The sequence below is a fragment of the Cottoperca gobio genome, chromosome 19 (genome assembly GCF_900634415.1).
Source record: "Cottoperca gobio chromosome 19, fCotGob3.1, whole genome shotgun sequence".
NCBI lineage: Eukaryota > Metazoa > Chordata > Actinopteri > Perciformes > Bovichtidae > Cottoperca > Cottoperca gobio.
In genome coordinates, this window is record NC_041373.1 from 8,433,817 (window position 1) to 8,451,687 (window position 17,871).

A 17,871-nucleotide genomic window follows, 5' to 3' on the forward strand; every position below is an offset into this window, starting at 1 on the left:
TCCATTTCACATAGTGCCGAAACTGCTTTGGTTTTGGGCCTCGTTTTGCAGTAAAAACCTCTCAAGCTCTCCTTGAGCACAAAATGTAGCAAGATGAATGACAAAAGACAGGTAGGAACAGACGCTTTCAAACTAAAGCAATCAAAGACCTCCAGGAACAAAAACAAGGCACAAAGAAGTAGTCACAGGATCAAACACAATATCAAAGTAAAGCACAAAAAAGACTCCACGGGAGCAAGAAAACAAGTTTAAACATTGTTTTGAAAAGAAAAGGACTTACATGCGACTGCTGGGTGGAATCTTACGACCATCTCTGAACCAGGTGACTTGAGGCTGGGGGAAGCTGCGAATACGCGGCGCCGGGACAACGGCTCCCTCTCCCTGAGAGACTGACTGGACACGTTCACCCTCCTCAAAACTGCCCATAACTACAGGAAAACAAACACAAGGACAAAACACAGGAGAGAGTTAGGAAGGAAAAGGGTACGTTAAATTACAGGCACCATCTCCCTTTCTTTCTTTAATCTGACTTTAGGTGCCCATAGAGCTTTTGCCACCTGCTTTCCATTGTGAAATGTTACAGTGCGCCACTTTGATGGACAGCACAGTGTTGTTGCCATGGTTTCCACAGTACGTCAAGAAAGGCTAGAAGGAACCAAGATGTAATGACTCACGGAGGGACACAGAGGGGACGCTAAATTGACTCATATTCATATTCCGTATCCTCCTGTGTGGATGCATCAAGGGCAATCAATCTTAATCACACTCTAAATGTGTGCATTACTCAACATAGTAGATGACCGGCGCTGCCGCTATTCTATTATCTCCTAATACATTTCATTTGTTACAGTGGTTCTATTCCTCCCCCTCCCTCATTATATCTTAAAAGCTGAAAAATACTGCGCTAATATTCCTGCTCCATGCTCTGCCTATTTGTAAGTGAGATCCATGGGAGGGTTAGGAATTTCTGATGGATTTCACATCCATCAGCCGTAGCTTCAACTCTAGTTTCGATCTCAGCTGTGAAATTTCTTCATGCAACCACATTGGCTGATGGTGACTGTGAACCTTTAAAAAGGACAACAGCAACAAGCAGACTTTGTCTTTTCTTCCTCCGTAGCTGTCGGAAAGAGAAAGTGCAAACTTTGGTTTTGTGACAAAAGATTATATATTTGGCTATTCAATTCAAGGGAAACAACAAAGAAAACGCTGCTGAAATCATTTTAACAGAACATCAAACACTCAATTAAGTTCTAACACAGTTTAGAAATAATAATATTGTTGAAAAATGTGGGGATCAAGGTATGGGGCTTTGAACTGGGGATGTTGGAATAGTTGTGCATTGATGGCAATCTTATCCCCCCCCCCCCCTCTCTCTCTCTCTCTTTCAAAGAGAATAAAAAAGGTAATCTGGATTTGCCGTGGAGCTGTGGTGCTGAGTTTAAATGAAAATCTAGGAAGTGTGCAAATCCCCTGACTTTGATCTGCAGTTTCGGCGATGTGATGTCCTCCTCCCTTTCCCTAAACTCTAATGCCTCTGCATGTTTCCCTTTCTCTGAGGTGTGTCTATGCAATCCTAATTGTGCTGCCTCAATGGAATAGCTTGCAGAAGAAATCTCCCAATCTCTCCCATTCTATCCTTTTTTCCCGCTCTCCCTCCCCTGCCTATCTCATCCATTTCTTCGGCAGGTCTTAATTCTCCTTTTTACGCTGCCTCACCGTCCGTATCCCTCCATGAGCAAGTGATGAGGGGGAAGAAAAGAATTATGGAAATGGAAAGAGGTGTGGATAAAGAGAAAGAGAACAACAGTGGGGTGGAAGCCAAGAAATAAATAGAAAGTGGTGGTGGCCAGAAAACAGACAAAGTCTAAAGAGAGGGAGGAAAGCCACAAGAAAAAGAAAAAGTGATAGAAGCAACAAATAGTGCTGGAGGAGAGAAGAGATGCAGAAGGAAGCAGCTGGCTACAGCAGCAGCCTGTTTGCCCAATACTAAAAAGTGGACCTGTGGGACTGTTAGGCCCTTGCTGTCTCCCTCCCATCTCTTTCTCTCGCACGCCTGGTTGGCTACATTGTTCAGTCAGGTACAGCAGTGTGTCACATCCACTCAAATGTCGCCGGAACAAGGGGAAGCCAATGAACCTGGCATACCCTGGGAAGGCAGGATAATGGGCGTAGGACGGTTGCTCCTACGGGGGTGGGGGGTTGGGGGGTTGGGGGGTTGGATTCGACGTAAAAACACTCCAGACACCTCTGCGGTGCGTTTGTAATAGCTCGTTAACAAGACGAGGGAGCCGAGCGGCCGGAAAGTGGCGCTGTATATTTACAGAAACACAGTGCATCCGGGTCCATTTTCACCAAGAAACGACAGATGTTGTTGACTAAAGAGAGAGAATGAAAAAAACGGCGGTCATATTGAAATGATGCAAAGTTAAAAACAACCACGGCAACAATATCAATCTAATGAGAATGCTGAGTGGAACAGCTGTCCGGGTTGATAACACTCTGAGTGATATGCAGGTAGATCTTTCACCCCACCCGCATCTGTCCCTCCCTAGTCAGTCCTTGATACAAAGGCAGCCAAACAGTGTGGACATACTGTGTACTCTGCAGGCAGGCAGTCTGACACACACACACACACACACGCACACGCACACACACACACTCCCTCTCTCTATATAAATCTGTCATCCATCCTTTTATTCATCCATTAGGTCCATTCATCTGTGTTTCACCTCCATCCTGTGTGGATACTTACAGGCCACCTGTACTTCTGTGCGCCTCTGCAGAAGGGCTCCCACACGATTCCTCACGATGCAGCGGTAGAAGCCAGCATGGGAGCGGTCCAACGAAGGGATTAGGTACCTTTAATAAGCACAGACACACACAAGACACGGATGAGGATTCTCTTGAATTGCAATCAACTGGTAAACTAATTAAGACAAAAAGTAGAAATCAAAAGGGTACTTATGTAAGTGCACAAACACGGGTATTTGCACATTTGTAAGCGCGAAACATGCTGAAAAGGCGCTCATGAATCTGAGTACACACACACACATAAACGTAAGACCATCTAATAAAAGGAACAAGGGCACAGAGGACATCGGAGCTTAGCTATTGTTTATTCCAATGATAATGATGCTCGAGAGGCTAACCCAGCTACCACAGCAAAGCTCTCCCCCAGGACACACACACACTTGCGTAGACAGGCACAGACAACATACACTTGCATTAAAATTTCATTTACACAAACACACACACGCACAACATCCCCTGGGACAAAGGTTGAAGCTTTATGTCTCCAGCAGTTGACACTCTCCTTCTGACCTTGACTTCAGTGTCCAGCTGTGGTGGCAATACTGCCTCCCTGCCATGTGGAGGCAGCATAACATATACTTTATAAAGCTGCTGTTTTGTGGAGACTAACTACTGAAGTAATGCATATCTTGAGCCACATGCCGTGATACAGCTGATGCCAGAACAACAAGTGGCAGGTGATGATGTTAAAAATGCGGGCCCTCTTTCATTTAACGCTCCAATAACACTATAATTAAAACCTATTTACTGTAAATCAAAGAAAAAATAAAGCTTATGGTACACTGAGCCAGTTATTACACATTTATTTACACATAAATACAATTAAAAAAAAGTATTTAAGTTAAATAAGTATACTAAATTACAATTCATGTGATCTCAAAGCGACAAGCTGACAATCACACCAACTTGACTACCGTAACTTTTCCTGCGCACAACAGGGTGCAACAACATGGATGCTTTCAAGGAGGAGACTTTCAAAAAGTGTTCAATCCCTATTTGTAAGATTCATGGCATTGAGAGTACAAAGACACACAGAACTCATGGGGAGAGATGGGAGAATGTGATGCAGCCAGGAAGAGGCTATGATGATTTTAAGTGGCCATTCAAAACACCCCGAATGGTCCTGTGAGTGTGAGTGTGAGTGTGAGTGTGAGTGTGAGTGTGTGTAACAGCTGTTAGACAGCCCCACTTTTGAACTAACAACCAGTCTATTGGCTTCGGGTAAGAGACTACTCTAGATACTCATCAGTGATCAATGTTTGTTTGACTGCGTGCATGTGTCTTTTCGATATCTGCAACACACCAGGGTATATCTGTGAGAGATAACCTCAGCAGCACTGGGATATAGAATGGATTGGTCTATTTTCAGTCATTCGAGTAAATCATTTCAGAGATCAGGCATCCAGACTGCTCAGAACGCCAGGCATCATCTTTTTAAAAGCCGTCCAACAACTAATAAATGGCAGTGTGAGATGCATGGAGCGGCCAAATGTTAAAGTCTCTAATGCCATGTTACATGGCAGCACTTGTAGAAGTTGTGAATTAGCCTACAGCAAGTTGTCCATGTTTAATATGCGTCCAGAACAACGCATTCTAGTCAAAATAAATAATACTTCATGTGGGAGGTTAAATACTTATAACTAGGAGTGTGCTTGCCATCTTTGCTGTCACATTCATGCATGCTATGTGCTCAAGAGTGTTTAGCGAGCTGCCAGACAGGATGTTGGAGTGCAACCTTTAGTGATGTACCAGTTTCTATAGAAACCACATGCACCGTGTATGAAATGTGTTTTTGTGATTTAACCTTTTGTTTAAAGAGGGTTTTTTGCATGTTTGGGAAGAACTTAAGTGAATGAAATAAAAGTAAAAGAGAGCAATTCAAAAGTTCAGAAGTGCTTTCAACAAGTTGTTTACAGGAAACTTTGGATGCTTTCACAAAAACAAAGCTAACGTTAAGGAGTCACATAATAGGAGCCATAATACAAGTAGTACTAACATTTGGTGACAGTATTCAGACTAAATACACACGAACAGATTCTAAAATGATTCAGACACAGCTTTTCATAGACTGCAAAAGGCTTATGAGAAAATAAGCCAAATGAAATTCTACTTTCTAAGAGGCTGTGTAAAATTGGATAACCAAACACATACGTTTACTGAATAAAACCTAATAAAAAAAGCAGCCAGGCGTCTATATGCCTTCAGCGTTTTTCAGAGTAAAGTCAGTTAATATCAATATTCGGATGGGTAACACATTAAAAGAAAAACAACATCCAATTAGGAGCCATCGCAACAACTGTGCTGTGCTGGAGTCTCTGAACTGGACACCATTCCTCCAAAAGACCGTCAAAATAATAGTATTTTATATGCCAGAAGACGATTTAGTAATATATAGTAGGTCAAATGCACTATGTCAAAAATACGAGGATTCCGACAACATCCGGTTGGATTCTGCAGTATGGAAGCGTTTCTTTGGGAAACTCAAGGTCTGTTCATTCTTTAACTTCGTTCGACTCTTCAATATGCATATTTCTTATATTTGTTGTGAAAAATGTTAACGACTCCTAGCAACCACAGCTTTGGTGTCGACAGAAAATTGATATGTCACTCACTACTAATTGTTTAGGGAAACACAAAACAAGACAATCTCCTTTCCCGAACCGAAATCTTTCCGACATTAACATGATATAACGCTCAGTGAATACAGTGAAGCGAAATTGGCAAATCTTGCTATATTATTCACGTCAGTACAAAGTAAACTTTGTCCTGTGTTGTTTTGACAGCTTGAACATATCTACAAAGCTGCCTTTAGGGTTTGGAAGTGGCTGCTATCAAGTGGAAGTAGTGCTGGAATAACAAATGGTTGGGTGTCTTCGAAGGCTGTTAATATCTATAACAAAAAATGAAGTGATATCCAATCTCATTAGCAGCAGTGGGACCCGAAGGACTAAATGAGTTTTTGCCCAAAGTCTGTTAAGGCTTAATCAACTAATCAGGAGGCTCTACTAACGATGTGTGACTCCTTTCTTATGTTCCATCAACTAAATTAATACAACTACGTATATGTGTTATGCATAGATGGAAGGAATGTGAGGTGAATAGATGATGGAAGAGTGCGCAAGAGAGTGGCAAAAAAGTAAAAATGTTAGTCACCTCAGAGTTTGGGAGGAGAGGCAGCAGACATTAAGCGAGAGATAGCTGACAGGTGGTGTCGCTGCTCCAAATTTAACCTCGCCAAGGCCTACCGAGAATTCACCCCAGAGCCAGAACCCTCAGGGTGACTTTAGACAGTATTCTCTCTCGCTCCGTCTCCCTCTTTCGCTCTGTCCCTTACATAATGAATACAATTAACCTTTGCGGAGCTGTGCGTGTTGACGGCAGGTTGGGGGAGTCAGCGGGGGCTCGCTGCGTTGGACAGAGATTGATTGATGTTCCTGTGGTCAGCGCACTCCGTCAGGTCCCCTTTAATTAGCCCCACTCAGGAGAAATGATTAGATGGAGGAGTGGAAAGTAGACGGATAGAGGGACAATGGGAAAGAGGGAGGACTGGGTATGAAGTGGGTTGGAGGAGGAGGAGGAGGAGGAGGAGGAAGGCAGTGTGGAAAAGATGGAAGATGAAAAGACGGAAAGATAGGATTAAAAGATGATGGCCTGGTAGCCGATGATTGACAAAACTATAATTCTTGATTGTAGATGGCTGCAGTGCACTTTATAGTGAGCGTTCTCATAATAACATCATACCTTTGACCAAGGTTAGCTCCAATAATATTTTACTGAAATTGCTAGTTATACAGTAAGATTATCAACCCTCATGCACACAGCATGAGGATATTGTAATTATAGCCTACATCATTAGCATCATAAATCTGGGATGAGTCGGTAATGACACACATCTTTTGTCCCGAGCGTCAATGCTTTTGCTATCATTTTATAAATGTCATTAGGGTTTATGTAATTTCTCTGCTAAACACGGCAAATCATTTGAAACCTGATCTAAAAGGGTGTCTTTTGCAATACTCCGCGTCATGCAACAATTATTTTACACATAATAAAAGCAAACCCACAGCACAGTGCGTCACGGCTCACTTGTAATGATGTTTTTTACTCTCATCGTATTGTTTGAAGTTTATGATAAGGTCATCGCCCTCTTGCAACACTTTGATGTCACTTTACTTTCGGCAATGAGTTCACTTACGGAATTGTGGAATACTTGTGAGGATTCAACAGCTTGTACATTCAGTACCATATAAACAAAAGCAATTGCGGTGGCAAATGATTGCCTTTGACAGCCTAATTGCAATATTTCTTTTAGGGATCATGATGGATTGATGTCTGCCATTCCGATGGATGATTATATACTTGTGCTGTGCAAACTAAAATATTCATCAGAGAAATGAGTCAAGTAAAATGCTGCTGTGTGACAAATTCATTGAAACGCAACTGAACATACACATTTCCAGTCTTTCACTGAGCTATAGGCGATGTCTCTAAAAGCAGGTGGCAGCAAATCAATAATGTGCTATACATGTTTAAGGAGATGTCCTTGAATTATGTATAGAGATAATCTTCTAAATTCTGTAGGATGAGCGTCTACGTTCTGATGTTGTTCTTCTTAAGCGAGAACAAGATCCCATCACATACAACACATGACAGGTAATAGGGACTTCTGGCTTAAGCTACGGGAAATCAATAGTGGGTAATTTGTCTACAGGCCCAGAGGGACAACCTAATGTTCTATCTTTTCTAAGGATAAAACAGGTTGACAACTGTCTGACAAAGGCAATTTACACAAACTATTGTCAACTGTATTTCATCACTCCTTTTTTAGATTCATGTGTCTGCTTTGTCATTTAGTTCCCTGTAGAATGTGCCAGCCTTTTATCCCTATAAAAGCGCATTTCCCCTGAGCTGCACAGACGATGTTATATACAATCCTTAAAGCAGTGTCTCTGCTGGCCAACATTGGTTTGGTGTTGCCTGTGACATTGTACCAGTTGATTGGAGCATATGCACACATGACTGCTGTAAAACGAATATGTGATGAGTAAAAGTCCATGCATCTCCCTGGATGAAGGCTGCGGTAGTGTGTGGTGCAGTTTGTAGCTGGGCATCGAACCAAAATGTCTCGAGCACAGACCGGTATGTGTCAAATGTCAAAAGTTTTCATCGTATGATGTATTGTTAGTCTTGTTTATTATTTGATCAGATATTTCCTGATCTAAAGCAGGAAGTCTTTCCTAACCTTGCTAATATTAGTCAGTATTTTGTTTAGGCAAAGTACGGCTGCTTGTGTTGTGTCAAGATTTAACACTGATGCATTAGGGTTTCATTGGGAATAACATTTATATAGGTTGAGCAGATATTGGGTGATAGTAATAACTACAGCCATGATTAAATCAAATACAAAGCAGGTTTTTTTAAAAGTGTATATACATTGTAAAAAAAAAGTGTATATACACAGCAAGGGTCTTTATACTGACACAACACATTAGTTGTTACCCTGGAAAAAATTCAGTAATGTAATGTTTCGTCATTTCTGTCAATCAGACCCTTCCAAACAAAATCCCATTTTTTTCAAACATATTGATGAAAGATAAGGAGCTTGTAGCTCCAAGGATGGCGATGAGCGGATCAGGTTCCCAAAAGCCTCAGAAAAGGAACGAAAGATGTGGAAAGTTTACTGCATGACCAGAAAGTACGTGTTGAATTCCTGATCACAGACTTACATCGATTACAAACAGGTGTAACATCAGACATTGGGCTGCACGATTATGGCCAAAATTATCATCATTATTTTGATCATGGTTGAGATTATTTATCACGATTATGCACATATTTTTGCTGCACAGACACATTGAAATAAATAGAGCACTGCTTCACGTCTATGTTGTGGGACATTCCTGCTAATGTACAAATTAGGAAAAAATTATTTGTGCGATATATATCGTGAAAAAATACAAGAACAAAATACAGGATAATTCACCCTAAAGTTTGTAGTATACAAAAAAAAAATGTCATAGTTAATAAGTGAATGATGATGGAAAGTGAAACGAGCCACGAGCAAGCTTCATCCCGGGCCTTTCCAAGCCAACCTACTATAGCCGGTCACGGTGCACATAGAGGATATGTGGCCGCGGTGAGGGCCAGCCAGCACCGGCAAGAGGCTTCTGTCTCTGACCCGCAAAGTTAAATCCCCCAGGCAGAATACAACAGAGAGCAGACGAGTGATATACAGTATATTACTTTTCTACTCTGAACTGCATTTGCAACCAGTGGTGGGCCGTCAGGGCCAGCAAGGCCTTCTCTGCTGGCCTAAACATCATTAGAATATACATTTAATTTTTATATATGTTTTCCACAAATATGTATTAAATTATTCCCCATAGTCTATTCTCTTCATTTCATAGCTTTCCTCTTGGTTGCGCTGCTTCCAGCCTCAGATCAAGATTTGGAGGTCTGGCCTTCATGTTAGAGCTTTTATCCAATCATATTTCAGCCATCATGTGTTGCCAGGGTCCAAGAGATCTGCCCTGAGGCCTTCAGAATCAACAGTGCGGGCGCCTGTCGCTTAAAGTGAACAGAGACAAAACTGTAGCGTTGACCAATCAGATTTCGAGTTGGGGACACCGGGGCCAGCTAGCAGGCGTACGATAACGTCAGCACGTCCACGTCTTTTGATTGGATACGTACTATTGAGAGGCAGAGCTATGCAGAGCTAGCAAACTTTGAACGAGCTAATTTGTGTAGATTTCTACAAGCTGTTTTTTTTTAACCCACAATGGCTGAACTTTTCAAGAAAAGATAGACATTGTGAGAAGAGAACGGCCAACCCCGACACTAGTGAACCTATCACAGCTGGGAAAAGGGTTTGTCCGCCACTTTCAAATCACTAACTACGAGCGGTAGCCCCGGCTCACAGCCTCCGAGAGGCACTGCACATTGTACTGTTGGGAATTCCTGCTATTTACAACTAAATGTTTCGTAAATACTAATATAACTCTGTTGTTAGGGTGATGCAACGCCTGGTTATACTGCGTTTCTGTCTAAATGTATAGTTTCTAGAGCCATGGCGTCATAATGATGGTATTAAGAGGTGGAATAATTCAGGTAGGACTGTGTAGGACATCACTGAAGGCCTAGGTGTGAAATGCACGGCCCGCCACTGTTTGCAACATTTCACAGGCTGATATAATAGGGTGCACACGCAGTGGCACGGCGGCTTCCCAAAAAAAAGTGAAGCTGCCGGCTGTTGGCTGGTTGTTAGTTTAGGAAGCGCTTGATTTTATGTTCAGCTGAGTTTTCCATGAGCGAAGCACACAGTTTAATCAGCGATACTGCAGGCAACCATGTTCTTTAAATTGTGGCAAACCCTAGTCCGACATTTCATCATGTACACTCTTTAAACATTGTTCCCAATCTTTTAGTTCTACATTCAACTCGTTAACACAGTTAAAGTCCTGGTGTTCAACAGAGCTCCGTTGAATTTGGGATTTTCATCGCAGCACATGGCACCATCCATTCTGTGACATGTGGTGTAGCACAATCACTATGATACCAGCAGCCACACATTTCTTTTTTGAATATTGTGTGGGTCTGATTAAATCAGAAGCCTGCAGACACCAGCAGCCCTGCCAGCCCACTTTGAATGTAGGTCAGCACTAAACGTTTGGGAACATCACCAGTATGTTTCTATCACACCACATCAAACTGTAGACACAACATTATGAACAATTATACCATACTATATCAACACAGTTATAAGTAAGATTATTAGTTAAAGGAAACATAATGACACATTAGACACACATATTACATGCTGGTGAACGATACCTCTTCAAGTATTCCTGGAATTAGAGAAAAGTACTTTTATTGTGTCAGTTGAATATTCAGTCTGGTTGTTTATGTAATTATAGGTTCATGTGCTTATACAGGAATGTTTCATAATGCTGAATGTGGATCAAAAATCCGCAGTGCAATGAGACTCTCTCGCTCTTATACTTTCAGACTCACTCACTCCCTCCACTCCGCCACAGAAAACAAGGAGTGAGTAACTTCAAGGGGGGGAGAGGGAGAAAGGTAAAAGCAAAAAAAATCTATTGTATCTGGGGGCTGTGGAGGAGAGCCAAGGAGATAGAAAATGGATGTTTTTAGTTACAGAGGGGAATCCATTAAGGTCATCCAGAGAGATGGTGCCTGACTGACTTTGTCCGAGCTCTGCCATTCACTGACATGATGTGATTCAAGTACGGGCCCTAGTGCAGGCAAGTTTCCTGCCTGTAATTGGATGTTACTACTAGCCTACTACTCTTTCTCCTTGGCAAGGAGAACACGGATCTCACCAGAACTAACATGGTGACAAAATGAACAAGGATAATTAAATTAAATCAGATATTCTGATTGACATGGATCAACCAAATGAGTCGAACCACTCAGTTTAACAATACATGATCAATTTCTGTTTTGTTTTTGTATTAGAAAGTCTGTTATTGCTAGGCAACCACTTGGTTCCATGACTACTTCCTGTCAACAAATGTCATTCACAGGAAATAAACTGGGAAACATTTAGAATGTTTATGTTTACAACTATTAAAGTTGCACAACTGGTTAAATCTGGCACCAAATCTGCGTAACAAACGGTATAAACCCAAAAATGGCTGCAACCACTTATAGCAGGGGTGGGGAACCTCCGGCCTCCGGGCCGTATATGGCCCGCGAGACCATTTGATGGGGCCCTCGAGGTAATTCATAAACACACGCAAAACAATCCACGAGAAAAAAATAAAATAAAAATCTAGACAGCAATAGACGGGCGATTGCCTGTTTTTCCTGGCCAAGGTCAGGGTCCTTGAACACAACACGAGCGGAACGTGTCATCACGTGGTCATATTAAACGAGACTGTCGTTGACATCAGTGAACGCAGCGTGGCGAGTGTAAAACAGAATGCAGGATTCAGAATGTCACTTTCTAGGAGAAATGGATAAACGATTATTTCTTTATGGAAGTAAAAGGCCAGTGAAACTAGTTTGAGCGGACGTGTTTGCGGTGATGAAAAATAATCTCGAGCGTCATTACACCACGAGACATGCCAAACTGCACGAGCTGAAAGGACAAGTGTGTTTGGATAAAGTTAATGCTCTTCGGCGGAGTTTGGCCCAACAAGCAGCTCTCTGCAGAGCGTAACATAATTATTTTCTATCAACCACTTGGTATTTATATTATTTTTTATTCTCTTTAATTATCGTGTACTGCCTTTTTACTTCATATGTTCTTTTGCTGTGACAAGATACATTTCCCCGTTGTGGGACTAATAAAGGATTCTGATTTCTGATAAAACAGAAAGATACATGGATAAAAAATATGCTTTTTTGCACAGCATAAAAAAAAGGTGAAATGAATGGGTTGCGTCTTAAATTTTTTGCAAAGGTTATGAGTACAATAAATATTAATTAATATGGCCCTCGAAGGATGTTGTAAAAAATAAAATGGCCCTTGATAGGAAAAAAGTTTCCCACCCCTGACTTATAGGATAGTTGAGCATGGAAAAGACCATCAAATACATTCATCATAATGGTCTAAGCCCTTCTACGCTTTCACAATTTATTTTAATTAATTCAATAAGTTGTATTTCAGATTTATGACTACAACAACTTAACACACAGTGCTGAGCTGCATCTCAAACTAATCTTCAGGGTCCCTGTTTTCCTATGATTTACCTCTATGTGACATATACTGTCGACTTCTTATTTACCCCTGAAAATCCACAGTCCCCCACCCCTCTAAAAATAAAAAAGACGGGCTGAATAGTAAGATGTTCAGTCGAAGAAAAAAAAAAATTGATTTGAATTTATCTTGACTTTGAGTGTGGCGGTGGGCAACAACAGCAGCCGTAAGAGCAATGCATTGATTTGTGAGACGAGCTGAATGGTGCCAAGCTGCAGGAAGATGCACGATGGAAAATGGAAGTGAGTGAAAGGGCAAATTTGAATTTCAAGGTCTTATATTAGATGCTTTGTTTGTTTGTTTGTTTGTTTGTTAAATTTCCACACATGCACCTTAACTCTCCTCCTGATCTAAACACATTCACAAGGGACTTCCAACTGGTTGCAACCAGCTAACGAGCAAACTGTTTTCGCTGCGTGTTTAAGTTATCTATGGAGAATGCAAAAAGAAGAAAAAAAAAGAATAATTAGCAGTGTCTCCAATTTGTCTGGTTCTGAAGCTCTGCGCTTTGGGGATTGTTTATGACAAATCAGCTTCAAACTAAAGTTGGTTTACAGTCTTGCTCAGATTATAAAACAGACAACACCATTAAGAGTTGAAGCCACAAAAGAATCAGAAAATAAATCTGAATAATCCTGTTTGGAAGATTTATACATTAAATTGAATGGTTTGAAAGTCAATTACGTGTATCACATCATCAGAATATTTGTTGGGGGTGTGAAGTCCAAGGTCAATTATCATTTTGCACAGACACATTAAACATGTTGTCATCCACTGCTACTTTGCCCCCTTGCTTTTCCTTCATCTCCTTCTAGTTAGCAAGCTGAGCTTGTCATTTTTTCCCCCAGACATGGAATAATATTGTATTGAACTTGTGTTAATTTGTTCAGAGCCACCATGAAATTATATCTGTAAAAAAAAAAAAAACGATGGATGCTCGGTGGTAGGTAGTTCACGTACGAGTGGAATGAACTGAGGCAGACAGGCTGAACAAACAGAAAGGATGAAAGAGATCAAGAGTGTAAAGAGAGGCGGACAATATGACAGGGGGGATTTTCAGGCAATACATGAGTGCAATTAATCTGTATATCTATAAAAACAACATGTTTTTATACAAAATGTACTACTATTTTAGAAGACCTTGTCATATTTTGCCGAGGCCGGTCATTACTGGAGTGATCAAAGTGACACTCTATTATGCTAGCTGTCAAAATGTTAATCTCATTTTGTATGATTTCTTTCTGTGTGATTTTGAAAAGCAGAGTTGACCGAGAAAGACCTCTATTAGTTGGGAATCCATTGTAGGGAAAACTAATTTTCAATTCTCAAAAATCGACAACAACAAGGGATAGTAAGCACATAGAGGTGAAAAGTAAATCAGCAAGAATGAACTTGTGATGCTGGAACTGTCATGTCTTCTCCTCCATGTCTCCAGTTACTCTGTGAGTGACTGGTGATTACATTGTGTGTTTACTCAAACCTTACAGACGTTTTTTTCCTTTTCATTTTTTCTGCAGTCTCCCCATCTAATTACTATATGAAAATTGGATAAAGGTTTATTATTCCCTACAGGGATCAGAGGCCGCACTCCACCAACTCAGCCAAGAACCAATTGACAAACAAAAATTACTCTTGAGGTTTGATTAATAATTAACTCTCCTAATTAAGTTTCTAGGTTAAGTGGCGGCATAAAGATTGGTGGCATGCCAGGTAAAACGGCCCTGAGGTTTTGTTTGGTCATGTGATCGGTATTGACCAATTGAGCTACTACATTGTTGTATGCGAGATAATTCACTGGCTGATGGGTTAAAAAATCCTTAATTGTATTGGATATATTCTTCAATCTTGATTAAGTTGAATTTTTTTTTGGAGACAAACCTTTTAAAAATGATTATTTGGGATCAAAGTAAGCAGGATGCTGGCCAGATGCTGTGAATACATGTTTGTGTGGCTGGTTGGCAAACGGATACTATTGTAGGTGATGTTGCTGTTATGTGACAGCAGTTGATGCTGAGCCTGTTTTCTCCCAAGTGTGTCACTTCTCAAAGCAGATCACTAAAACTGTGCCACTCTCTTACATTTTCCAGCTCTCTCTCACTCACACTCACACACACACACACACACACACACACTCACACACACACTCACACACACACCTACATGTTGCATAGTAATGCCCACGCACACACCTTGCAGTATCGATCGGTTTCCAGAGGACACAAGGTCAAGTCGCATGGTGTCAATATTTAAACCAGCACTCAGCACTGGGGACCTCTACCATAACCTCATTAATATGGGGGTCTGCTCTTCTCAAATACTCTCCTGGCACAGAGAAAGGTCGACTTGAGGAATGAGGAGGACTGCATACCCACGCACACACAGACACGCACAATACTCTTTCACATGCAAAAAGGTTTTGAAATACACAAGGAAATGAATGAAAGCACTTTGTGTTAGTCACACACAAACATGTTGCATCTTTAGTTCCATTACTTGATGTATTTCCTATTGAACCAGGATGTTGCGGTGGTAATTAGCACAGTGATGGCTCACTCTGAACTGTAAACCGATGGACTGTCAGTAAAAGATGGTTTGATTCAGTATAAGGGATTGGAGGGGGGAAATTGTTGTTTTCTTTATTTGTGTTAAGATCATGCGCCAGTCGAGCCGATCCAACCTGACCGCCATGAACACGGCAATGACCAAAATAAAACAAAAGCACCTTAAAGTTGAGCATTGGTTAAAGACCAAATTGCACATTTTTGGACTGTTGTTTCAAAATTCTTAATAAAAGCAACCCTCCAGATGATGCATTATCACTACTGGCTGTATATATATGTTGTATAAGATGCTTTATGCATGCCTCTGCTTGTTGGGGAGCATGTTATGTTATTATCTTCTTTCTCATTCTATTTTAGCAGCTAACTCATCATCATGCCTGAGCACCCTGGGGTGAAAAAGAAGTGCAGCCACTGCTTTTGAGAAATTATCCATTTCCCCTGGTCTCAAATCATGCTATCATATAGTAGACACACAATCACTCACACATGCAGAATTGTGGGCAGCTTTGTGCCTGACTGTTTAATCACCCATTCTATCACTATATCACTATACACCCAATAACAACACAGTCAAGGGGGCCCTGAGGCGCCAACAGACAGTGTAATTCTCAAGTACAGTAATCAACTGTTGTAGCATCTGAGTGTCACTTCTGCCCTTCCTACCCCACTGTTCCTACTCTGGTCTTATCTGTCTCCAGAGACTGTAAGGAGAAAGGGAGCAGCTCCATCAATACGGCTGATGCAGTACGTTCAACCTCTGTTGTTTTCACATACACACTCACATGTGAACACAACAGTTCAACAAAGACACAGTTTGTTTCAGCAAGCTTTCTCTCAATCCTCTAATATAGTGCTTCATTTACACTGCTGTCTGCAGCACACACACACACACACACACACACACACACACACACACACACACACACACCCCCTCTCTCTGAGATAAAAGCAACGTTTGCCACATTACAGATCTTAAAGTTACAATTATAGATGGGTTTTTTCCCGCTCCTTCCTGCCTTTCGCTTGCGCACTGCCTCTTTAGAGAGTGATGGAGGTCAAGAGGAGCCACGAGGGGAAAGGAAAGAGGCAGAAACAAAAAAAGAGAAAGAGAAAAAGCAAGCATCTAAAGATTTAGAGAACTGGAGGTGTTGAAAAGAAATATAGAGCTAGCTGTCAAAAATAATTTTGAATAGATTCAATGAAACGCAAAACTATTTAGAAAAATGTGTTCTTTCATCTTTCTTGTCCATTTGATCTAATAAACTACGGTAGTATAATTTAAATATGATTTAAACACTTCTTACATTTTAGTAAAACTAATTTAGCTTACTTTTATTCTTGATGAGAATTTTTGTTCATTACCTAATTGCTGTGGTACTGAATTAATGTGAAATTTATAAAAACAGAATTATAATAATTATAGGAAACAGCTACTGTAGGAAGATGTGGGAACATTTTTGCATTAGCTGAGGTTAGCTGCATGGTCATACTGGTAATAACTCCATTTTGAGCAAATATGTATACTGTCTTTTGGCTTTGTATGACAATATACTGCTGCAAATATGGCAGCTTTCCGACCAAATTAAATTTTCCAACCAATTTTTTGCCGCAATCGTAACAATCAATCAGTTAGTAATACGTCTCTCTCACTTTTTCTCTCTCTTCAACAGTTATTCCGTTTGTCCTCACCTGTACTCCAGTGAGAAGCGGGTCAGCTCTGTGCTGTTGTGGATCCATTTGAACTCCAGTGGCCAGCTTCCCTCAGCCATACAGGTCAGCACCAGCCTGTTGCGTTCCAGATGGAGCTGACTACGCACCGGCTCCGTCTTGAAGTAGGGAGGCACGTCATCTGTAAAGAAAAAAGAACAGAGTTTGGAATTGAAGTTTTTTTTTCTTTTCTTTTTTTAATGAGACATCTTGCAAATGGAAAATACCTCAAAAGCATCCGAAAAAATAACACACTCTTAAATCCCACACACATCCATGAACCCAGAGGCAGAAATGAGCAGATAAAAACACAGACTAAAGAATGTCAGGAAAAAAAGTGTGAGCTTTAGGGATAAGAGAGAGAAGCTAATTTATTTTTGTGTGAACTTATCTTTCATCCTGATAAGGTAGGCATGGTAGATGAGGAGCAAACATCGAGTTGTCAAACTACTGAAAATGATTTGAAGGGAAGAAAAAAGAGGCAACTGCAGTTGACGCTTACATCCGTCAGACTGTAACAGATTGTAGATGGTCAGATGTTAGGATCTCACCGAAAGTCAAAGTAAACCTTTCTGTATTTGCTTATCACTGGCATGTAAACACCAAGTTGCCACACTCCAGATGGAAAACCCTTTCTGAACGTTTCCCATTTGGAGCTACCTAAGCACTGCTGCTTGTGTTGGGTGATCTTGACTTGCTCTGGGAGAGTGTCAAAGATGTCTGGCTAACAGGGAAGTGGAAGCAGAGGCATCAAGTTGAGAAGGATTGCTCCTGAAACTCCCTGCTCTGTGCATTTGTGTGTCAGTAACTCATTGGCACGGGGCACCACTTTCCTCCAAGCTAGACAGAGCAGACAGGAGCGGAGTAAAGCCGAGGAGGAGGAGGCATGAAATCCTTTCATCATTCGTTCACCTCCACTCCGTTTCGCTCTGTCTTTCGCTCTTTCTGTGTTTCCTGAACACGCTCTGTTGAGTGTGAAGGAATGGATTGAGGAAGACCAGCGAGAACCTCTCCACAGGGTGATGCACATACTGAACATGGCACTAGACACACACACACAAACATGAT

General features: G+C 41.1%; 1 protein-coding gene across 1 annotated transcript in view; it reads right to left on the bottom strand.

Annotated features, from left to right (window-relative positions):
- The window catches only part of sdk2b (sidekick cell adhesion molecule 2b), a 240,925-nt gene that overhangs the window by 62,516 nt on the left and 160,538 nt on the right, over positions 1–17,871 (bottom strand). The window contains exons 2-4 of the mRNA XM_029456609.1: positions 16,786–16,945; positions 2,756–2,862; positions 281–428 (exon numbers count right to left, since the gene is read on the bottom strand). Coding sequence (XP_029312469.1) covers positions 281–428; positions 2,756–2,862; positions 16,786–16,945 — 415 coding nt within the window. The remainder of the gene's footprint in view (positions 1–280; positions 429–2,755; positions 2,863–16,785; positions 16,946–17,871) is intronic.